This window comes from Perissodus microlepis, chromosome 17 (genome assembly GCF_051167445.1).
Source record: "Perissodus microlepis isolate ML-2025 ecotype Zambia chromosome 17, ASM5116744v1, whole genome shotgun sequence".
In the NCBI taxonomy this organism is placed as follows: Eukaryota; Metazoa; Chordata; class Actinopteri; order Cichliformes; family Cichlidae; genus Perissodus; species Perissodus microlepis.
The window spans coordinates 9307435-9331171 of record NC_140477.1 but is presented as its reverse complement, the minus strand read 5'-3'; the positions used below and the strand labels follow the sequence as shown (position 1 = coordinate 9331171).

The 23737-nt window shown below is 38.9% G+C and overlaps 4 protein-coding genes across 4 annotated transcripts; 1 reads left to right on the top strand and 3 right to left on the bottom strand.

Annotated features, from left to right (window-relative positions):
* Positions 1 to 325: 325 nt before the first annotated feature.
* Positions 326 to 1772, top strand: LOC146369202 (uncharacterized; the record flags this gene model as incomplete). The annotated part of the gene is made up of 5 exons (XM_084910646.1): positions 326 to 506; positions 772 to 833; positions 909 to 971; positions 1056 to 1115; positions 1198 to 1772. Coding segments are annotated over 5 exons (600 nt in total), but the record flags the coding sequence as incomplete, so codon positions are not given.
* A 1261-nt stretch (positions 1773 to 3033) lies between these two features.
* On the bottom strand, positions 3034 to 9947 carry ube2nb (ubiquitin-conjugating enzyme E2Nb). The gene is made up of 4 exons (XM_084910304.1): positions 9815 to 9947; positions 7840 to 8086; positions 6177 to 6317; positions 3034 to 5049 (listed from the first exon to the last, which is right to left on the bottom strand). The coding sequence occupies exons 1-4, from the start codon at positions 9842 to 9844 to the stop codon at positions 5006 to 5008; spliced, it is 462 nt and encodes a 153-aa protein (XP_084766430.1). The 5' UTR covers positions 9845 to 9947; the 3' UTR covers positions 3034 to 5005.
* A 2264-nt stretch (positions 9948 to 12211) lies between these two features.
* Positions 12212 to 16285, bottom strand: mrpl42 (mitochondrial ribosomal protein L42). Its single transcript, XM_084910305.1, has 5 exons — positions 16152 to 16285; positions 15635 to 15698; positions 13440 to 13524; positions 13077 to 13237; positions 12212 to 12322 (listed from the first exon to the last, which is right to left on the bottom strand). The coding sequence occupies exons 1-5, from the start codon at positions 16228 to 16230 to the stop codon at positions 12277 to 12279; spliced, it is 435 nt and encodes a 144-aa protein (XP_084766431.1). The 5' UTR covers positions 16231 to 16285; the 3' UTR covers positions 12212 to 12276.
* Positions 16286 to 16914: 629 nt separating this feature from the next.
* On the bottom strand, positions 16915 to 23442 carry pwp1 (PWP1 homolog, endonuclein). Its single transcript, XM_084910301.1, has 15 exons — positions 23240 to 23442; positions 23042 to 23100; positions 22796 to 22953; positions 22624 to 22709; positions 22395 to 22491; positions 22157 to 22267; positions 21919 to 22049; positions 20790 to 20860; positions 19709 to 19805; positions 19542 to 19603; positions 19340 to 19451; positions 18329 to 18419; positions 17854 to 17975; positions 17656 to 17761; positions 16915 to 17521 (listed from the first exon to the last, which is right to left on the bottom strand). Exons 1-15 carry the CDS (start codon positions 23303 to 23305, stop codon positions 17427 to 17429), a joined length of 1464 nt encoding a protein of 487 aa, XP_084766427.1. The 5' UTR covers positions 23306 to 23442; the 3' UTR covers positions 16915 to 17426.
* Positions 23443 to 23737: the final 295 nt, after the last annotated feature.

The window sequence follows — 23737 nt, the reverse complement described above, 5'->3', positions numbered from 1 at the left end:
TCCACCCATTTAACACGTTATTTTATTATATTTTATTTTATTTTGTATTTTATACATTTTATTTTGTGACGTGATGTGAGCGCAGGTGCAACCCAACAGGCCCCAAACGTTCCTGGCAACAACTAAAAATGAAATATAAAAATATAGTCCAAACAGGTAAGGTGTAATTGTATTATGAGCCATAGTGCTTGGTCTGTTTGTCCTATGTAAATCAATTGCAGTTTAGAGGCTACATTAATTTTCTTTCTGTAAGCACTTATTGAAATTATCTGAGCACATTACAAGTACATATTTGCTTACTCTGTATGCTCAAATGTGACCTGTTATAGCCAACAGAAAAAAAGCGGAGGCCCGAAAAACAGGTGGGGGTCCTCCACCACCACCACTCACAGAGGCTGAGCAGTTGGCCCTCAGCCAAAACAGTGGGCGCCCAGTGGCTGAAGGCATCTCTGCGGGGACATCCTCTGAGTCAATAACCCCGCAAGACACAAGTGCCTACATAAGAGGTAAATTCAAAATAATACATGATGTGCATACATCCTTTCTTCACAGTCACCTTTGCAGTGCTACTCATTCATTTGATAAACTCTTTACCATAATGAATTATTTTGTAGTGAAGTTATTTTCCTACTAATTTTGCCTTCCCTCAGTCTTGGTTGTCTTTGAGAGCATAATGACAATGAAGTGTAAGGTGATTGGTATATGTTTGTTAATTGCCATCTGGTCCCTTGTAAGTTATAAGTGACCTGTATAAACCTCGTATTCTATCAGTTGATGGTGATGGTGTACTGCATCTGGTGCAGCCTCCTGTTGAGCCAGACCAACATGCAGTTGTGAGTACTCTTAATACTCCACAGATTATATGAGTTTACAGTAGAACAGCAATGTTGTTAATTTCTTTACTACAGGAAAATAATGAAGAAACATTGACAGCTGTTACAGAGGAGGAAGCAACAGAGACACTTTATGAGGTTTACATCTTACAATGGAAAATATAACAATTGAATAAAATGTGGTACTATAATAAAACCATGGACTTTCTATGTCTCTAACAGAGTGATGATGGAAATGAAGAGGAAGAGGGTCCAGCCACTTCTCCAACAAACCTTTCCTCAGTAAGATGTTCAGCACTGATTTACAACCAACCTAAGTAGGCATGTACTATGAATGTCAATGCTATTTTCTGTGTTTCAATAGCTCCCTGTAAAGCAGCTGTACAAGACCTATTTGATCAAGAAAATAAAAAAATGCGACTTGGAAATGGAACACTTCAAGCAGCACATCCAAAAGACCAAGATTGAGATTTTACTGCTGGAACATCAGTTAAGGGTGGGTGAAGTGGTCAGAGATGGACGAATTATTTCAGTGTTTGAACAACATAATAATATACTTATTAATACTTTGTGTACAGGAAATACAGGCGACCAATAAAGCCAGTTGAACAAAAAATCTGTTTATTCTTCTTTCAACATGTTGAGGTGATGGGTCAAAGGAAATGATTGTGACATATGGTGTCTCTGACTGCTCTTCCATCTTGTATGTCCGTGGGAGGGTCAGGATGTTCATGGTTTGGATCACTGCTGATGTTTGGTTCAGAAGGACAGTGTTCTCCTCTAATTGTGGCAATGTTGTGAAGAATCACACATGCCACAATAATGTCACATGCCCTTTCTGGGGTGACCCTGAGTCTTTGAAGGCACTGGAACCGGGCCTTAAGCATTCCGATAGTCATTTCAACTCTGGCTCTTGTCCTGCAATGAGCCAGATTATATCGCTGCTGTGGGCCGGTTCAGGGTCAGGGTAAGGGGTAAGCAAATAGGGTAAACATGGATACCCCCTATCACCAAGCAAGTAGCCAGTGAACTCTCCTCAGACAGAAGGATACACTTCAGTTCAAATGTCCCTGTAGCAATTGGTCTTTATATATTTTAAAGTATTTTCAACTCACCATGTCCAAATTTTGTGCTCAGTGTACATTCACGAAAAATTCGTGAGTCATGACCAGAGCCTGGCCACTTGGCTTCCACATTTGTGATAATGTTGGCAGCATCACATATGATCTTCACAGTGCAGAGAACACAAATTAGCATCCATTACTATAATGAAATAATTTGTTAGTTTGAAATGCTACAGGGAACTATGTCCCTGTACATTAATGCTGTGGAAAGACTTCCTGTTCACATAGTCTCCTTCATTTACTGAAGGAGCAATGATTGGAATGTGAGTGCCATCTATACAGCCAATCATGCCTGGGAACCCTGAAAATAAATGTCAAATTTAAGTAGTAGTTCAAGTATCACCACATCATGAATTAAGTTTTGTTCATCCTGATACCTGCAATTTTGTGGAATCCCTCTTTGATAAATCTTGTGGGTCTATGACCGGGGAACACCACAAACGAGTACAGGAGACGTTTCAGTGCAACTGTAACATTCCTGACTGCCCGACAGACGGTAGCCTTGGAAACGTGCTCAGCGTCACCAATATTATACAGAAAGCTCCCGTTTGCAAAAAAACGAAGTGCAATACAAATAATATGTACAGAACTGAGAGAATGTCCGCGATGTGTCACATGAGCAATATTAGGCCTGAGGATGTTATTCAAATGAATTATAGATTGTGCTGAAAAACGGTAACGTTCACACAGAAAATCATCAGGAAATGATAAAATGTCCAAACGCGCTCTAATCACTCTCTCCCGGCGGAGAGCTCTGCGGAGAATTTGGGCTTCAACATCTACTGGCTCTTCAAGGAAGGGGCACGCCATGTCTGACACTTCCTACAGTCAGGTTTCCGACAGAGGCGGAGAAAGTCAGGGTAAGTTGAAGTAAACCTGCTAGGGGACAGGTTAGCTTCACGGAGTGTGTTGTCATAGTAACTCACTCAGAATTAATCTAAACTCGCTTTGTGAAACCGAAAACCCAGAGTTTTCGTTAACTCAGGGTATACTTACTCAGAGTTTGCACTAAACCCGCTTTCTGAAACAGGGCCCTGGAAACATCCATCCATCCACACATTAAACAAAGACTCCTCTTACTTACTCAACTCAGTTTATTACCAGAGTGTTTGAAGAGCCATGTATGCAAATGCACTGAAATTACTGACAGAACTTTTTTTTTTTTTTATTCATCACATGGGGAGTTGATTATTCAGTTTGAGCTCAGTATGTTGATCAATATATTTCAAAAATCCAGTGACTGTTTTTTTTTCCTTTAGATTACCATCAAGTCCCTCAGGGAAACAATAAATTAACCAGGTTTTAAGCCGTGCTCCATCTTCCAGGCTTCAGCAAATATAGCAGTTAGAGTTAATATTTCTGGACACCATCAAATCTAAGCAAAGCCTGTGATAATCCAAGAAAAAAAAATAAAATGAAAAGCTACAAACAGGTTTCGGTCAGTCCTCTCTCAGATGAGCCACAAGGAAGCAACATGAAGGGTACAGGCAATGTAGCAGTGAGCCTTTAACGTTATTTGATCCCTTTTAAAAGGAAAGTTTCTATATTTTCTGAAGTGTTCATCAAATTGAATCACACCCTGTGGGATTATCGTACAGTGTGCGTGACATCCATTCTCTTTAGCCAATCAAAAATCCTTTTGAAGTTGAACACGTTTTATTTGTAACACCGCTCTTCCTGCTTCCACAGTGACCAAATTTACCCACGGGAACTGATTAAATGTAAAAGCAGAAAACTCTGAAAACAACCCTGTAATCAATGGCAAGAACTGCAACTTCCCCCTTAAAGAAAACACCCCCCTTCACCTCTGGCGTCTAGTTTGAACCGTCCTGTTATCAGCTTGGTTATGATACATGAAGTAACACTGAAAATAAAATCGAAAACAGGCAACAGATACAGCATGGACAGATAGTTAAAAATGAACATAAAACCAACAAGTTAACTTCCTACACTCTTAAAAAGCTGACGTCATTTTCAACACACGCTACTCTGCTATGATATTTACAGTTTCTTTCAACACTGACCATCATCTGCCTCCCTTAATGTGTTGGGAATGACTTTTTAAGGCTGTGGAAGTACTCCGCCCACCCTCCCCAAACTAAACAGGTTCTGAAAACTGAGAAGGGAAAAAAATGAATAAAAGAAAGATTGAATCAAGTTTCTGAGACTTGTTGAAGCTTTCGGACAACAGGCTTACAACCAATCAGCAGCACTTGGATTACTGCAGGAATCCCCATTCAGTGGATTCTAATCAGAACATTTATATCATCTTTTCTACACATCTGACTCCAATGGTAAGGTGTGAATGAATACACAAAACCTGCAGGATACTAGGCACTGACTAAATTCTTTAAAACATGAGCTGTGGCTGTGAAGGAATATGTATTCCCCATTAGCAAACCCGGCACTTACATTAGGGGCAGCTTGTATAAAAGTTTGAGGAAGCATTTCCTGTGTGAAATCCTTCAGATTCACCCCTGCTGTGCATTTAAACTGCTGTTTTTGCTTTCCCCCCCTTCCAATTCTTTTGGGTCCCCCCCCCAAAAATCAAAGTTTTGGGAACCTACATTATTAATAGTTTATGTGTCATTTACTATTTCTACCGGTGCAGTGCTGAATTAACACATAAAGACATACAGATGTGTTGACAAATAATGCATGTGTTAAAAGAACGACAGCTTTAATGCATGTACACTTTGCAAACGTACCAGTATGTGCCTGGTTAAAGACAACACATTGTATTGTGAGTTTTAAGACTGTAATGGGGAGGGTCTCATTCTCTGTCCATGCATTTAAATAGCAACACAGGGGAAAGAAAACAAACAATCAAACAAAAAAAAAGAAAGAAAAGAAAAAAGAAAAAAAAGGCTAACACACATTTAACGCGTCTTAACATATGTCACCCAGAGGTCTGCTGCTCATGTCATTTCTTTCAGATAGATTTGGACTTATAATATTTTTTTTCTCTTTTTTTGTGTCCGTTAAATTCAAATGACAGAATAGGAGTATATTTTGTGGATCACATTCAGACGCCTCGATTCTCTTCTTCTATACTTCACTGTTGCCTGCGTAGAGCCTGGTCCATGTTCGGGCTGGGGAGGAAACAAAACAAGAGGGTTTTGTTTGGTATGAGGGCCATCAGCTGAGTAAATAACAGTAAATAAGTAAAGTGCTGCAAGGTCCCAGAACAGGCAGCAAAAGCACCTGAGAGGTCACAGGACTTCCAAATACAAAATTTTAATATTTAGGCTTTTCATTTCTGTGTTGCTTGTTTTTGATGCTTTACATACTTTACACTTTATTATGTTTAGAGTTTGGATTGTAGATAGAGGAAAACAAGAACATCATGTTGAGCCACGCGAAGCTGATTTCACACAAATAACTATTGATATCCTAAAACAAAACCAAAAAAGGCTTCTGATCTCATTATGTGTTTCTGCTTTTACAGTCAAACCACAAGCAGAATATTTAAATGATGTATTGGTTTGGTTAGTCACAAAGATTTCCATGGAAACTGGCAGAGAAACCCTGTTTTTACAGCCCATCTCAGACTGCCTTTAACAACACGTAAGAATTTGTTTCATGATTGACTGCTGCGCATACACGCATGCATTTTATTATCTCTCTTATTTAGCGGGTTTCAACTGATACCATCAAGTTAGACACGACCGAGGAATTTCATTGTCATTGTACACTCAGAAGTGGCATATCAGCCGAGACAAACCAATCAACTTCTTTTACTAGACTCTCCAACAAGATCATTAGGTGCAGACCTCCATAAGCATCAACTTATTTTCTTAAGCTGATAAAATATATGCACCACAAAATGTTTGGAGAATAACAAATATATGCAGCTCTCAAGTGCATCATCTGCCAAGCAAACTTGAGAACTGTTACTATCACCTGGCTTTATTTACAGTAGGTCAGCGAGCTGACCCCTCCCACAAAGTCACCAACAGGTTTGTTGTTTTGTTTTCTGGTTGCTATTCTTCTCCTCCCAGGAAATGAACCATAAAGAAAACCATCATCTCAGCTTTGGCTAATTTGCAGCTATTTGTAAAGTGGCTGACAGTTAAGGTCAAGACCTAAGCTGTTGTTTGTTACCATCTGTCACAGCACTTCTCACACTGAAACCTGTGACCACCTGTGGCAGCAGAAATACAGTTTAACAAGGCCCATCCCGAGTGATCTAATAGAAAAAAATAAATCTTCTCCTCACCTGTCTCAATGGCTTGGCTTTCATTTTTCTTCCACTGCTCTGCAACATCATTTGCCAGTGGATCATCTGGATTGGGAGCACTTAATAATGCCTGGATAGATAGCAACACTGTACGGATCTGCAGGGCTGGAGACCACTTGTCTGTGGGAAGATCAGGAAAAAGAGGAACAGGTTGGTGGGTTTAAAGGGAAAAGAAACAAATCTGATGGCAAACCTAGTGTTAACAACTTGCTAGTGGCAGAAAAGGAAAGCAGTCAATATCAGGGCTCAGCTGATCAGAAAGGCAAGGTAAAGAAAAAAAACATGAGGGAGTAGCAGTCCTTTAGTGCTGATCAGTTTGCTAAACAATCTCTTCTATTTTCCACATTCCCTTCTAAACATATATGCAAACACAGCTGCATGCTTTCCTGATACATTTTATATACCAATTTGCTTTCCATTACCACATAATATCAAGATAATAAAAATTAAATCCATGATTCTATCATTGTATAATAATGCTTATGTGCTCAAATAAATTCTAAATACATTTGTTTGCTCAACAGAAAATGCAGAGACTTTGGGATTGTCATCACCTACGCTGCATATGATTGTTAAAATAATCTAAAGAAATCAGTGAACACAAGGCATGAGAGAACTGAAACAGACTCGATTCTGCAGCAGAAATCAGTGCACGGGCTCAGGAACAACCACTGAACAAATTTTGTCTCTACACTCATAAAATAAAGAGAAAACTCAGCTGCTTAAAGAAAAAGAATTTAGAAGCAAGCTGTCGAATGGCAGCTTTCTTCCTGTGGACCTGAATTGTGAAATTTTATTTCATTTTTTTAATCAAATACACCTCTAAAGAGGAAACACCTCGCTTGTCATCGGAAAAGCTGATGCAAAACAAAGGCTTTGTCTCCAATTATTTAAAATGTGTTGCAGATATAAAACTTAAAATGAGCCTTAAAAAAATCTGATATATTGTCTTTGCAACAATTTCACTTAAATAAAATAGTTTAATCATAATGAAATCATCACATAAAATATGACTGTACAGTGCTCCAATCTAATGTTATCTATCCCATCCCCCAAATCGTGATCTAGAACACATGTCATGAATTAATCTTCCTTTTTCTTACAAATACAATTTAAAAACTCATATTTTGACGTTAACAATAAATCAGTTCAGTATAACATGAAAGTGGTTCGTATTATTTCCACGCCCTACTGAAAGTAATCACCTAACTTCATTCTTCTTTCAGACGGTGAGTTCTTTATATAAAACTGAAGGCATACTTTTCTCTACAACAGGCTTTAACATGTCGGACGTTCACTGCCTGCTCATTGCAAAAACAGAACAATGCCAATGCAAACAAGTGTTTCCTAAAGCATTATTATTATCTCTCTTATTCAGTGGGTTTCCACACAGGTACCACACATTTGTACTTGGAATTGCAAGTAAATGAACCTGTGACTGCTATAAAGGCATAAAAGCCATAAGCTTTAACTGTTTGATGCTCCTCACTTTTACAAAGCAATAAGAAAAAAGCTGCAATCAAGTCCTGCAGAATGCTGTCAGTGTTGTTTCCCACCAACATCAACCAGAAAAAGAAAACAGGATGCAAATATTTTAAAAAAAACAATCATGTAGATTATTTTTATCTCACGGTTTTCTTACCTTTCAAAATGTCTAAACATATTCTTCCCAGTTTGTCAACATTGGGGTGATAGATTTTGGTCATGAATCGCACTTTGGGAGCTGCCATGGGATACTCTTCTGGAAGAAATAGTTCAAGTTTAAATGTGCCTCCTTCAAAGGGAGAATCTTGAGGCCCTGCAATGAACACATGGAAGTAGCGTGCATTCCCTTCATCAGGCGTAGCAGTGATCCCTGGAACAGGCTCTGCCATCAACCGCTGCGTTTCCTGAGCAAGGTCATAGTGAGAAACACAGTTGTTGACATTTTGAATTTAAAAAGGAAGAAAAAGTGTTGCATGAAGAACTGTAGGAGGGTGTCAACAACAGACTTAAGTGCATAATGGTTCATAATACACAATTTCACCCCGCTTAGTCACACAAATACTTTCCACTTTACCCTATATATAGACAAGAAAACATTTCCACAAGTTTTTTAAAATGGAAACTAAAGACAGTCAAGTGTTCGTGCAGTGCCTCGCACTGACAAATAATTCAGTGGCTCCACTTTATTTTAATCTAAAAAAAATATTCGAAATTGAACCAATCATTTCACAATACCTAAAACAAGCCTTCTCTCTCCATTGCCTCCTTAATTTCTTGTAGTCTTTTTTCCTTCCTCACATTGTACTTCTGTTCGTGCTTTAGAGAAGTGGTTCTTATCTTTAATATGGAAATATTTTTGTGGCCGAGTACAAACATTTTTTTAAGCAAAAAACACAGTTGCAATAAAGAGTATGTGAGCCAAAAACTGTGGTTTCAGACTGCTCTAAACAAAACTGCAGTTCAAACCTTCCATTTACGAGGGGCAGCCAATCAGAATCACATTAGCTTAAAGGGAGCTCTTCAAATAGCTTTTCTTGCCCAAACTCTGAGACATTAACAAACAAACAAATTAGCCAATAAATAATCGCTGTTTAAAGAAGCAACCAGTTATCAGATTGACTGCAGATTTTTTTTGCCTGTCAGTCTGAACAAATTTGTCCAGATTACTTTTAGAAACTGTTTCAGTGCAAGGATTGTTCCACTTTACTGGGTGTATTAACAGTGTATCTGCTAGAGTTTTACCGCAATGAACACTGTGCGAAAATGAACAAGGAGGAAGTAGACAATCTATTTAAGATTTCTGCATTCGCTTGAGCAGGTGCACCAAAACATCTGCAATAAACAGGAAGGAAACTGATTCACTCTTAGAATTAGAAAAAACAAAAACGTTTCTTTGTTGTGAATGTAAAGAAAAATGCCATAGGTTTATAAACAGAAGCTGATTCCGGTTTTCCCACTTTGCCTACGGTCGTGTTACTGGTTGTGAAAACCTGTTAAACCTGAGAAAGAGCTGCTAGACGTAGCGGAAAAAGCTGATCGCGCCCACTGCCGGGCCTGGCCCAGCGAAGCTGCGGTGAAGCTAAGGGAGGAGACCGCAGCCCTTAAGGCCTTGCATTTCTGTTTTAGTTCCATATATTTTAATACAAAAACTAAACAAACGATGACATGTTGACATGCTCGCGTAGTTGAGCTGTACATATGCTTCGTGAGCACAAGGGCAGCGCTTCACATCAGCATCAGACATGTGTACGAATCGGCAACGCTAAAACTGCTAGCCTAGCTCACTTAGCAAATCCATTCATAGGGCGACTGGGACAAATTTCTACAATCAGTCGATTCATACTGAAAATGTAAGAAAGCAATAACTTTAACATTGCAAATTAAGCGAGTTAAGAATTCCTCACGTATAAAAAATTCAACCACCGTCACAGCAGAATTCACTAAACGGAAGTGGCAAACAAAACACAGACAAGCGAGCTAGCTCGACAGGAGCTAAATGTGCTAGCCTTGCTAACGCCAGGCTACACGCGAGATGACTGCACGTCTATGTCCATATTGGTACTGAATAACCGCTATAAAATACATTCAACGGCTCATTATGATATATACATATTGTCCGATGACAGGAGTACCTTTACAATCCTACGAGGCAGACCGGCCATCTTGTGTTAGCTATTATATTTTTAGCCGTTGACTCGCCTTCTCTTCAGGTTGGATTGACTGAGCTGCTGGGGCGGGGACAGATAACTCACGCTTCCGGTGGCTTCAGATGACGTAGACAAGTATGCTGATGTCTAAAGACTTCCATGTAAAAATATAAATGCTGCAATACTAAATAAATGAACACATAAAACATATTATGAATCTGAAATTTTAGTTAAATGTTTTCAAAGGGTTCTGAATATATATATCTTTTTAATGCTGCTATTATTATTTTAAGAAAACAAAAGGGCCATTCTACAATTGCAGGAAAATACACAAAATACAAAATACTAAAACTTTAATTTGTTGTGTAAATCACAGCTGCTCTTGTTAAATAAGTGGTTCACACATATAGTTTAAAATACATAACAGCCTTGGAGAATTCCCCAAATCCCAATTTGTCCCAACGTCTTAACAGCCAAACTGGTTGTAGCATTATTTATTATCTTTTCTGACTGGATTGCGTGTATTACCTTAACTAATGCAACCCTATTGCCATATTACCAAAGGAAGCTAAATGAATTTCAAAGATTTCTTCCTTTATTTGTATAACGACATTCATCTTTGACTTTCACAGTCCATTTCACTCCACAGCTTACATCTTTTTATGAGAAAACATTAATGCTAGCACAGATTTGCAACCTTGTTACTTATACTTGTTTCCACGCAAACTGCCATAGAGTTCATCTACCAACTGGAAGATAGATGGTTTGATTCTCAGCTCCTCTAGTCTGCGTGTCAAAGAATTTTAGGCACTAAATCCTGAGTTGCCTTGATGCATCTTTTGGAATCTAAGTGTGTGGACAGCAGGCTAAAAAAAATCCTCAGCTTGTATCAATATATGTATCTGAAAACAAATTGGTAACAAATGAATAGTCTTACCTGAAATTGAATGCGTGTTCAGTATGAGAGTGACTATGTGTGATATAAAAATAACTTATTAAACAATATATATTTAAATCTGTTTTTTTTTTTATGTTCCTGAGCATTTGTAAAAAGGTTATGTTACTTGAGATGGATGTATACCATTTTTTGATTTTTTTTTCTTAAATACATAACAGAAAATTATCAACTAAAAGAGAATATTGGAAAAAATAAATTGCAGAGTGGCCCAAAATCATGAATTAATATTAAAATTTTAAAACTGCCCTTAAATGGATGAGTGTTTGTTTTAATGTTTCTCTCCATCTTCCTCACAACGCTATATGTAATGCGTAATAAACAAACACACAAATAGAAACTCATTTGCATAGAAAACTAGAACTACCACCTCTCAGCTGCATGCTTCTGCTAAGCTCTGCACTACAATTTCCACCCGTGTTTCACACTAGTATACAAAAGCAGCCGACACATCAAAACCATCAGCCTGTCCAGCCTTGTGCTGATGGATTCTTTGGGCACTGTCAGGTGGAGAATTCAGCTCTGTGGAGTGGGCTTCTTCTATGTTACACTCAACAAGATTGCAAAACCAAGATGTTGTTAAAAAGCCTTAAAATCAATAGAGACATTTTTCACCCTGGACACTATCTGTTTGACCTGTTGCCCAACAGACTGAAGAACGTTTTTTATCCAAGTGACACATCATAGCCACAGATCTACCAAATGTGGATCAGATGTGAGGTGCATTATGACATTTGCGTTAAAACTGACACACTCATCACTTGCCACAACCCGCTTCAAGCGGGTGACATTCAGGCCACAGTTCACCCACAAAATACATCCAAAAGAGAATGACCTTTTCCCCTCTTCTTCTGCTTCTGTGTTGTACAGGTAGTTGTGATTTGAAAGTGATTCACTTTCCCCACACACGTTGTCTTTTATGCTAACCGTTAGGTAGCAGAAGTAGTGTCTCTTTAACGGGTTCCTATATTTTTCAGCATAGCTGTTCAGCGTACCTCTTTAATGAGAGCTAAATGTCTGCTGAGCACAAATATAGTACATTTAATTTTCATTCATTATGTTTACGTTGCTACAATACTGTTTGGTTGCTAGGCAACATGTTGACATCATAAATCGTTATTCATAATTAAAGTTTCAGGGATATGAACTAGATGCTACCATCATGAAATGAAAATGATACGACACCTTTATAAAAGGTGTTTACATGTGCATAAAGGAGGTTGGTAGGTGGCTGCTAGCCAACATAATGACATCACAATATCTGATATGGATCTGTACACCTGCACACCTGGAAACTCTGAAGACACACGTGTGTGACTTGCCAGGCTACTTGAGAACCCCTGCTTTATATCATCAGTCTAAAGAAAATTCTACTGCAACTGAAGTCCAGTGTAGTGGCTGCATAAAAAAAAATAGTAACTACTAACTTATTATTTAACAGTTTATTTAACATTATAGTGACAACAGAAGGATATCATTTGCTGTTTGGTAGCTATCTGTCCTTCGGTGGGTCCTTATTTATGCGTCGCCTTCGATACCTGTGAACAACAAAACAGAGGACGATCAATACAGAACAACAAGTACAGACGCATTTTTAAAGAGAGAGCACATTTTCTTTCAGCTCTTTTACACAGTTTCACAATCATCCAATGAATAAAAACAACAGAAGGAGCGACAGAGTCTCCTCATCAAAGTTGGCAACTCATCTAAATCTGCTGTGCTAACACTGTTAAATCAGCAAACCAGACGAAACAAGGTTGAGTAACCCACTTTCAAGGGAAATTTCTTCAATATGTTATTTCTGACCTCCAGCTTGCCAGTAAATATGGTGATGAAAAGCTTAAGACCACTTGAAAAATTACAAACAAACATGGTTGGATCTTAACAAGGTTCCAGGTAGAGCTTCCACATGCAACAAGAAGAAATGACAGTGAGACAAAACCTTTTTTGAGCATGCAAAAAAAAACAAAAGACCTGTAACCACCCCAAAACAGAAAACCCAAACTCAGTAATAAGTAGCTCCACCGTTATTGCTGATCACGTCAAACATTTTTCAAGTGGTCTTAAGCTTTGATCGGGACTGTGCAATACCAATAATACCTGTAACATAGATATAGCCAGATAAACAATTTTCTATACATAATTCATCTTGTTGATCCAAATGTAAACTTTGGAGGAATAAATCAACAATAAATTACTAAAGGGAGACCAGATGAAGAACATCTGGGCAAATCTCCCACCAACCTTTTCATCACAGACCTTTGCCTATGTGTGTGTTACTTGTGTACTTACTGTCCAATTGGATAAAAGCGGTGTTTTGTAGTGAAGAACATCTTGCTCAGCTCTTCTATTGTGGGGCCATTGTCCTTCAGCACCTCCTTGCTGAGGTGGGCCTTTAAAACCTGGTCGTGCGTCTCGACCTGGTTGGCCATTGGGTCTGGTCTTTCTATAGGCTGCAAAGATTAATTTCCCGTTTTGTAAATACACAGTGTTTTATTGCAATCCTGAAGCTTTTTCACTTGTTGTGCACAGAACAGTTACATCTTTTCTAATGGCTGTAAGTCTGATACTTCAAGTTTATTTGTTATAAAATAATAACAGGTCTAAAACTATATCCAGAATACTTTTGAAAAAACCTACACAGTAGTGCCTTACCTGGGTAAGCTCATAGGGAATGTCCACAGTGGGATGGTAGCACACTATGGTTTTTCCATCTGAGGTCACACCAATTTCCACATTACTAAAGCCAAAAAATTGAAAGATTAGTATCTATGTCAAACTTAAGCACTTAAGTAGTTCTCACATTTTTTTTAAACTTCATTAATTATTCCAACAACACAACTACAAAAATGTTAAATATTTCTGCAGCTACAGTGCTTTGCAAAAGTCTTGAAGTAACAAATTCTTTATATTTTGCTAGTTAAATGGGAAATATGTACACCAGTTTTAGGTTTGTATAATTCTAATGAGCTTGAAAGTCATTATTTTGTATGAACACCTTTATTCTTCAACACAGCCTGAACTCACTTAGGCAGCTTTCTTGCAATTTCTTTAAATATTCTTCAGGAATAGTTCTCCAGGCTTCTTGAAGGAAATTCAAAGCTCTTCTTTGGATATTGGCTGCATTTCTTTCACTAGCTGTTAAAATGATCCCACACTGCTTCAATAATGTTGATGTCTGGGCTCTGGGGAGGCCAATCCATGACTGATGGTGTTCCATTGTGTGTTTTGCCATACTTTTTCTGCATTGGCAGTGTGTTTGGGATCATTGTCATTAGGGCTGCACGATTAATCATTAGAAAATCGCGATCTCGATTCATACTTATGTGCGATCTCATTTCCAAATGACAACGATTAAAAAAATAATAATAATAAAAAAAAAAAAAAAAAAAAGACGACGACGATTGTACCGCATTTTGATCCGGGACGTAATCTGCATGAAAACAAGCGCTCACTCTTCCTGCTCAACAAATGACAAGGGCGTAGCCTTATACCACGTGATACAGAAGCTGTGCCGTGTGATGCTAAAATTAGCAGGGAAAAACAACGGAGAACACGTCAGGGATGACGAGAAAGTGACAGGAGAAAATCCGTCCCGGTCAACCACCCAAACATCAATAACGGGAACCTTATACAGCGCTTCCCTATACCCGTCGAACTCCCGCAGGCACAAAGAAATTACGGAGGCTATTACTTATCACCTGACCAAAGATATGGCTCCCATCAACACTGTGCAAAACGAGGGATTTAGGAAAATGATCAACACCCTAGACAAACGCTACACAGTGCCGTCCCGCAACTATTTTTCTATTGTTGCACTACCTGCTCTATACACGCAACGGTGGAGACGGAATTTCAAGCAGTACATTTTGCGGCAACCACAAAACGTGAGACATTTGTTTTTATGTTTATTTATTCTTTTTATGTTCAGTTTCAACTGTTACGAAGTTGATGTGCAGTTAATAAGTGCAATAAATATTTATATTGGAAAAGAAAATCGTGAGAGAATCGTGATCTCAATTCTAAGCCAAAAAAATCGTGATTCTCATTTTATGCAAAATCGTGCAGCCCTAATTGTCATGCTGAAAAGTCAAGCCGTTGTCTATCAGACTCCTTCCTGATGGTATTATGTGGTAGGCCAAAACATTATGATGCTTTTCTGAGTTTGTTTGTTCTATTTTGAGAAGATCCCCAACACCCCTAAACAACGACAGACCCTCCACAGTGGCTGTTGTACTTCTCTTCTGACCTCCTCTGCACATATTGATGATGATTTGAACCAAAGATTTAAAATTTGAATTCATCATTCCATAAAACCTGATGCCACAAATCTTCAGTCCAGTTTTTTTGTAATTTGGCATACCTCAGCCTTTTCTCTTCCTTAAGAATGAACTAAACTTCCACTGAAACCATTTCTGATGAGGCACTGGTGAACAGTAGATGGATCGACCGAGGCATGCTGTGTCAAGTCTTTGCTGGATTTTTTCTCCACTTGTTCAGTTTCCGTCGATCTTTTAAGGATACACTTCATCCCTTGAGTTGGTTGTCTTTATAAGGAATTTATGTTTCCTTATGTCAAGCACAAGAAAGGGAGTGAATTTACTGTGAAAAAGGCACCAATGACCAAAGAAAAACTTTCAAAGTCCTTCAGAAAGAAGGAGAACTACCAATTGAGGCCTCTTTAAAAATTACAACAAAGTCTGGCTGCTTGGAGTCAAAATTTAAAGTAATGAAATAAATTTTTGTTCACGACTTTTGGACAATACAACACGCAGTGCTAATTCTAATCCACAAGGTAAGCTAACTACTTTCGTATTTGTTCATCTCATCTTAATTTGACAAATACAAACCATTCAGGTCCATCAAGAGAAGTAGTACCAACACTGGACTTCTGGCGAGCTGGGACCAAACAAGCTGCAGCAGGAAAACAAACACAACCAACACAGATGTAACACAAGTCCAGACAACTAATGACACAAATGGACACGGTTCAACTTCTTAGCTATAAATGAAACTCTGAAAGCTTAGAGACCATAACACAAGGATGGAGGCAGCAGCAGGAACTACTAAACACAGATACTAGACATATGATGCTGCTACTGTGCCCAACATGTGTCACGTTTACAGTCACTAGGAAACGTATAAACTTTTAATATATTAAATTATTCGTAGCGAGTTTTTTTTTTTTTTTGTTTGTTTGTTTGTACAGACACACTGTGCTTTGGACAGTGAAGTCAGACTCGCCACCTAAACTGTCAAGGTTAGCCCGTTAGCTTTCACCGCTGCCATCGCTGTTAACCAATAAATCTGTAAACTCGCGTACACTCACATGACCGCCAAAAATGACAAATAAAGCATAAAACTTACTTTGTACACACGATAACCGAGTGCGACCGGAGAGTCGCGTTAGGAGACTGTTTAGTCTGCACAAGCGACCCGACGCCATGCTTAATTATTTTGTATGTGCAACACTGTAATATTTCCGTCTCTGCTTTCTGACTCGGCTTCAACAGTTCCGCTGCTACACCCATCTCCTTCAATATTTCTACTCTGGCTTTATTTGTAGCTCCTGCATTTCACTTCAAATTTCTTTGACATCTAACATGTTCGGATTATTTCAAAATCTCCAAAATGAACTGAACTTCATGCTGTTACATATAATCTTAGAAATGTTTTGTTTAAAATACAATTGAACCCTGGGATCCCCACAAATACTCACAGTTCAAATTCCCAGTGCGCACATGCATCATGTAGTACTTGTGATATCTTTATTTTCTATGTTTTTCTTTAATATGATTTAAAAACATTGATTGCTCATAGTCTGTTACTACTCAGCCCTGCTGGTGACTAACAGTAAACTGAAACATTTATGAATTCGTACGTTTCATACTTTACATTATAGGTGGTTATTTTTCCATATATTCTTAGTACTTGATCCAGTTTTTAAATGCACTACATTTTAGCACAAAACCCAAAAGAAAGTCTTTTACTTTTTTTTAAAGATTATAGGCTAATAATGTACAGTACAACGACATAAATATTTAAACACCGCACATCCATACACATCCTTAATACATCCATCTAGTGGTTCATAAGTGGTTTGAAAACCAAAGAACAAAATCAACACAAATCTAATGAACTGTGTTTATTTCTTGAATATATGACAGTTGGATGAGTCCATTAATTATTTATTTTTACACTTGAGCCAAATCAAATAACTGTACAGACTTTCCCCCCCAAAATTTTTATCTATTAGCAGAAAAGGGTATAAAACCACTGTTCAGATCAGTGTGCATGGCTTTCTTGAGAAAGTAACCTAAGCAGCATATTACATTGGTAATGTACATAAAAAAAACTGCCTTGATTTTAAATTTCACCCAGTCATTCAAAAATCCAAAGAAGTCCACTTATATTAATATAAGAGCAACTGTTCCTCGACTTTCCTGAACAAGTCTTTAAATGTTCTTGTCAGCGGCCTCATATGTGGAAAGAGAGAAGCTGAACTGAGCTCTTTGATTCCTTTGGGCCTGGTTTTCAAAGGCTGGCCAGCCTCTCAGTGGAGCTTCCACAAAGAAACCTCAAGCATGGCAGCTTGATGTGTTTCCACATTAGCTCAGTTTATCCATTTTAACCAGACTGTCACTAGGAGACCTCCATGTCAGATGTGGCTGCAGCGCTGGATGCCTGTGATCCCGTACTTGCCACCAAGCGTTCTCGACTGCCAAAGACCTCGGCCACTAAAAGCAGTCACAACAACATTATAGCATCATTAACTGAAACAGCATCAAAAATAAATGTTTGCCACTTTAGATAACCACAGAACAAGTCGTGCAGTTGCTTTTGGAACTAACTTCACATGATTTAACTTTACCTGCTGCAACATCACTTATATCCCAAACTCGCAGACCTTCCTTCTGTCCCCCAAAGGCATAGATGAAGGGCAGGTCGGGGCAACATGACCCGCAAAACAGCACACCCTGATCACAGGTTACAAAGTCAGGTTAAACATCTTTTAACAACCACTTTTTATACACATGGAAAAATAATCCACAACACACCACAAACTTACCATTTTCATATCCCGCGAGTGCACCAGGTTGGGTTTGTTGCCTAAAATGTCCCAAATCTTAACATGTTTGTCAGCTGAAGAGGTGACCATGCATCCTTTAATCTGGCTGCTGAGGGCCAACCCTGCAGGAATTCAAAGGGGGTTAGGCGTGGTTTCTATAGCACAGTCATTATTGTATCTTTTCAAGAACACAAGGAAAGGAAGGCTCCACTTGGTTGGGCTAAATCAAAGAGCCTCAGTGTTACCCAACTGTCTTCATGATTTCCTCCAGAAAGGAAGTGGTTTTGAGATGATGATGGAAAAAAGCCAACCACGAGTTTTCCCACATTTCTCTGGTATGTATGAATAATGTCAAAGAATGCTTTCATATGTTCCCAAATGACTCATTTCCAAGAAAAAAAAAAGCCACTTCTTCTTCAAAAGAAAAGCTTATCTAGAGTTTAAACTGAAAAAAAGGGACTGAACACACACACACCTGACACTTCTTCATCGTGTGCCCTCAGTGTGAACACCGGTTTATCTGAGCGTGCATCGAGGCAGTAGACAAAACCATCCTCTGTACTCGCCTGAAAAATAAGAAAAAAACCCCACACGTAAAGCACAAAGCTTATGAAGAACTGACAAAATCAACAGAATGAGATACGCAAAGTCATTTGCACAATGACCACACACCAGCTGGAGTCACAGCTGCTCAGCCGGGTTTTAAAAGGAATGTGATTTAATGCGGTTAAGCTTTGATGCTTTTGTATGATTTTTTTTTTCATCCTCTGATGAAAAATCCAAAAACTGAGCAGAAAAAAAAATCTGTAATTTATTGTCTGGTGAAAACAATGCGACTGAAACAAAAGTGGTTTCACTAGCATAAACCACATCTCCACATGTGATTATGCTGGTCGAGCTCTGAAAATGACCTGGACGTCAGCCAAAAACATCAATGTGAAGCACCAGTGCTGGGAGAAGGCGTAACAGATGGGTCATTCTGTGTCAGCTGAACAAATGCTTCCCAAGCCTGACCACCTTACATTTCCCTGAAAAATTCCAAGGGAGTGACACACTTCTTAATAGGGAAAATGCCAAATTTATCTCTCTACTGTTATGTTATGTTATGTTATGTTATGTTATGTTATGTTATGTTATGTCATAGCATAGCATAGCATAGCATTACTCCAAGTCAGCACCTTTTCAGGCCCAGGCAAAAGCTTCACCTTTGATGTGAGAGTCATTGTTACAGTTAAAAACAATTTGTATGTAAAGAAAATTTAAATAAACTGTCTTACAAACAGTGGCGATGACACTTTGCATATTCAAACATGCCCCCCAAAATTAAAAAAATGACATTTAATATGAGCACTGGCACTTTTATGGGAGCTGAGAATAGCACTTGTTTCTTAGAAAACTTGGGATGCTCTGTAAATTGAAATGCATTTTACTGTGTTCTGCACAGCTTGTCTACTAAAAAATTCTGGAGGATGTTTTAAGGACTCACCAGGAAATTGCAGGGTGAAAAGTGGTTCCAGACCAAACGTTCCACTTGGCCACTGAACCTCCACGTCCGATAGCTGCTGTCTGGACTACGACAATCATAAAGTACAGCTGTCCTGTAAAGAGAACATGTTAAGCCTCCAAACTTTTGTCAATCTAAAATTTTCCTATAAAATCTGGTGGTGAGGAGAACAAATGACACGAACTTGTCGTAAGATCCCGATAGCAAAGTCTGGGCTTCAAACGGGTGGAATGTTAACGTCTGGACCTGAAAGACAAAAATGTTTGTTACCCAGCAGCTCAAGGCTGTAATTTCTGGGAATGCAACACTCAATATAAACTGTGAATTGTATTTTTATTTCTCACTGAATACCTTATCAGTGTGTCTGCGCAGGGTTGTGGCTGGCTTGCCTTGAGACATATCCCACAAGATAACAGTTTCATCTGCAGAACCGCTAGCCAACACGTTCCTAAGAAAGAGGGGACTGTGTTTCAGGAAAGACCCACTGATGTACAGATACGTACAGTTATACCACATGCATCTAATATAAACAAAGTATATGCACATCTCTCAGCCTGACCCAGTATGAACCTTCCAGATCCCTCAGGTCATCTGGATCCGGTCTTTTATCAGTTCCCAGAGTCAGAACCAGACACCGAGAAGCTGCATTCAGCTTTTATGCTCCTTATATCTGGAACAAACTCCCAGAAAGCCTCAGGTCAGCTGAAACACTCAGTTTATTTAAATCCAGGTTGAAGACTCACCTATTCTCAGCTGCATTTGAATAAAGCACCAAATCCACACTTTTAAGCTTAAATTTCAAAACTTACATTTAACTACTGATTTTATCTACTGTTCTGATTTTATCTGTTTTGATTTTATATACTGTTTTGTTTGTTTGTTTGTTAATTAGTTAGTTTGTTTGCTTGTTTTAATCAATTTTAAATCATGCTTTTTATTTGTTTTTGTTTCTAATGTCTCTGTAAAGCACTTTGAATCACCTTGTTGTTGAATTGTGCTATACAAATAAACTTGCCTTGCCTAAACTTGCCTCAAGTAAAGGAATTCAAGTATCTCTGGGACTTGTTTACAAGTGGAAGGAAGAGTGGATCGTGTGATTGAAAGATGAACTGATGCAGCATGTTCAAGTCTGTTGTGGTGAAGAGAGACCAAACTGGGAAGGCAAAGCTGTCAGCTTACTGGTTGACTTGCTTTCCTACCTTCACCTATGATAAGAAGCAGGGGGTAGAGACTGAAATAATAAAAGCTCAGATACAAGCTGAGGAAATGAGCTTCATTTACAGGAAATCTGGGCTCTCCATTAGAGATGGGTCAATTTTCCGAGAGTAAACGGAGGCCTGTTCATCTCTGTTTAGACTCCTGGCACCACAACCCACATGAGAATAGGTGGTAGAAAATGGATGAATGCATATTAATGCAATCTGATACTGACCTGGCCAGCTGGTTCCAGGATAAATCCAGCACTGCATCTGTGTGCCCCTCAACAGGTTCTGCTGCTGCCCCCTGTTATTTTTAAAAGAACAGACAGAAACCGTTAATTACTAACTCAGTCTCAGCCTATATTAAACCCATCAGAGTTTACTAAATGGACTGGTACTAATATAGTGCTTTCTACTAGAGCTGGGTATCTATTTGATTTCTATAACTGAATCGATTCAATTCAATTTCGACTCAAACAGTCAGACATATTATAATTATGATCATTTATCAGTGCATATTCATATTTTTATATGTACAAAAACAAAGCTGTTGCTTGTGAGACTTCATTAGAGGTGCCAGCATCACAGCAGATGCCTTTGTGTCAAAGTAACTGAGGATAAAACACAGAAAAACATGAAGGAGATTTTCCTGGCCTGACTTTTTATAGCAGATAACCGCCTTAAAAATATTCTGCAGTAGATCAAAAACTGAAGAAAACCACAAATCAACATATGAATATTATCTGATACTGCTAAAGTGAAGCAGAGCAAGGTTACAACGGCCGACAGCACTGTACACAACGGTAGACTGGTGCGTAATGAGCAAATGAATAACGCAGAAAATGGAGACTTTTGATGGTAAACTGGTCTCTGAGTACACTGAGAGAGAGGGCTGTGCAGGAAGTGTGATTTTTATCTAGGTGGAAGCAAAACAGTGAAAGTAAGAGGGAATTCATGACAATGTTTTTCAAACGTGAAGCGTAGTTTTGATCTTCTTTTGCTGCTGGTTCAGTAAATTTTGGTCAGAGAGTGACGAAACCTGCAGCTTTCGAATCTGTAAGACGTCAGCTTTCACCTGATGGCGTGTCTATGTACGTGCTGTCCGGTGAACAGGGGGGGGATCCCCACTCTGTGTTTACATCTTTTTACCTGCTCTCATTTCCTTATTTAGTTGTTTGGCAGTTGTTGAAATAATTTTGTGAGTTTTAACCTGAGATTCTGATATTTCTGGTAAAATACATTTATATTTAAAAATCAATTCAGGATTTAATGAAAGCGATAGAAATTCACACACTCTCACTCTGATGGGCATCTGAGGGTTCAATTTCTTGCTGAGAATAAAACCACTAATTAGGTTTTTACCTTTTTGCTCTTCTTTTTCTTCTTGGAGGCTTTTTTGCTCCCCAGAGAGAAGGCCGGCTCTAAACAGTCCACCACATCCAGATCCCACACGTCTATCTGAGGGGTCATGTTGCCCACAGCTGCATAGTTAGCTGCAGGGTAACACACACACAAACAGGAGACAGTGTTTGCTAAAAGGTCCTATACAACGAAACAAGAGACTTTATCTATATTGCATTTATCATTGATGTTTTCTTACGTGTTCCTTCTGCAGGATTTGGGTCAAAATTTAGCCACTCCACACACAGTGGATAGGCTGGCAGCAGAATATTGTGATGAACATAAAGGGAGTCCTCCTCTGAGTTGTAAACTGCAAAGTAACACATTTAGCTTATTTTAAGCCACAGCAGCAGTATCCAATGAACAAAATTTCCTTCTATTTGCTGAAGAAAATCCTCTGTTATCTGTCCATTGGGTCAGTAAATGAAGGCATTTACCAAAGATTTCCAAATTGCAGCAATCCTTCTCTGCTTTGCCTGCCAGGATCAGGTTGTCAGTGGGTTTGATTTGAAAGTCCTCACGCTCATACTGGTCCTAGGAAGGAAGTTATCCAAAATAATTAACACAAATTTCTTGCACTGGAAAACAAATGAAGGGTTTTAAAGTTTATAGCAGCTCCTCAGGCACAACACAGAATGCATGCACTTATTTTTGGAGGCCACTCACTGTGTCTTTGATGGTGATGTAAGGATCCTCCTCATTAGAGCTGAACACTGTGAGTCCAGCCAGGCTGTCACCAAGATTAGCGGTCACTAAAACAGAGGCAGAACACCAGAAGATATGGGATGAAGCGGCAAATCTACTCAAATAACCAAAGAGCACCTTGCCCCTTCCTCACCTGCGTCCTCTTCATCATATTTATCCAGGCCATACTCTGCTAGCTCATCCTCCTCCTCCTTTCCTTCTTCACTCTCATCCTGTGGCACTTCAGCAGTATCACTCTCTTCAACAGGTACACCCTCAGCATCTTCTTCTTCGTCCTCAGCTGCCAGTTCCCTGGGGGCATTCAAAGAAGTAAACAAAAAGTACATGACAGCAGGCACAGTGTGGTGGGATACACGGGAGCAGTGAGCCTTTAACATACCCCAATTCTTCTTTCGCTTCAGTGATGATTCGCTGGAGCTCCTCCTGGCTCAACTCAACCTAGAGTTAAATTTTAAAAGTGTCTTTATTATTTTAAAATATATATGCCATTTGCTCGAGGTTAAATACGTGTAAAAGTTTGGGCACTGCCATGTTGACAGATTAGCCGCCGGTCGGCTAACATGCTAATGTTACTTACTTTATCCGGGGTTTCCTTGGCAACGCCTCGTTTTACCCACCCGATACAAGTAATCTGGGAGCTCATTGCGGACAAACTGTACGGTTTATGTACTCAAAACTTTATAAACTACACACTAAAAGACCATTTAACCTCAGGCACGCACACTGGGGGCGTACATGTGAGTTTCACTGGGTCCTGCGACGCGTCTTGATGGCGTTTGAGGAGCGTTGAAAAATCTGCCTGATCAAAAATGTAGCAGAGAAACTTGACACACAAAGACTTCTGAATTGAGATTTCTAAGAGGAATCCCTCAAAAGCAGAATGTCAAAGTAAGCCCACTTTGAAGAAGTTTAATTATACACGTAACGCCTAAGATTTATATAACAAAAATAGTGTAATTTCAACAGTATGTTTCAGTTTTCCTTCTTCATCAAGAAATTCTGCTGTAGTACATGAAAGAAATCTGTCAGCACGACTTAAATAGCAAGAAATAAATAAGCTCTAGTAGCTTTTTTT

Coding starts and splice junctions, on each gene's coding strand:
- ube2nb (XM_084910304.1), bottom strand. CDS start 9,844: ATGGCCGGTCTGCCTCGTAGGATTGTAAAG. Junction 8,087..9,814: donor TGCCTCGTAGGATTGTAAAG/GTACTCCTGTCA, acceptor GACCTTGCTCAG/GAAACGCAGCGGTTGATGGC. Junction 5,050..6,176: donor AAGCCAAGCCATTGAGACAG/GTGAGGAGAAGA, acceptor TTTCCTCCCCAG/CCCGAACATGGACCAGGCTC.
- pwp1 (XM_084910301.1), bottom strand. CDS start 23,305: ATGAGCTCCCAGATTACTTGTATCGGGTGGGTAAAACGAGGCGTTGCC. Junction 19,604..19,708: donor TGCGCAGACACACTGATAAG/GTATTCAGTGAG, acceptor TTTGTCTTTCAG/GTCCAGACGTTAACATTCCA. Junction 18,420..19,339: donor TTTCACCCTGCAATTTCCTG/GTGAGTCCTTAA, acceptor CTTATTTTTCAG/GCGAGTACAGAGGATGGTTT.
- mrpl42 (XM_084910305.1), bottom strand. CDS start 16,230: ATGGCGTCGGGTCGCTTGTGCAGACTAAACAGTCTCCTAACGCGACTC. Junction 15,699..16,151: donor TCGGTTATCGTGTGTACAAA/GTAAGTTTTATG, acceptor TTCCTGCTGCAG/CTTGTTTGGTCCCAGCTCGC. Junction 13,238..13,439: donor TTCCCTATGAGCTTACCCAG/GTAAGGCACTAC, acceptor TAATCTTTGCAG/CCTATAGAAAGACCAGACCC.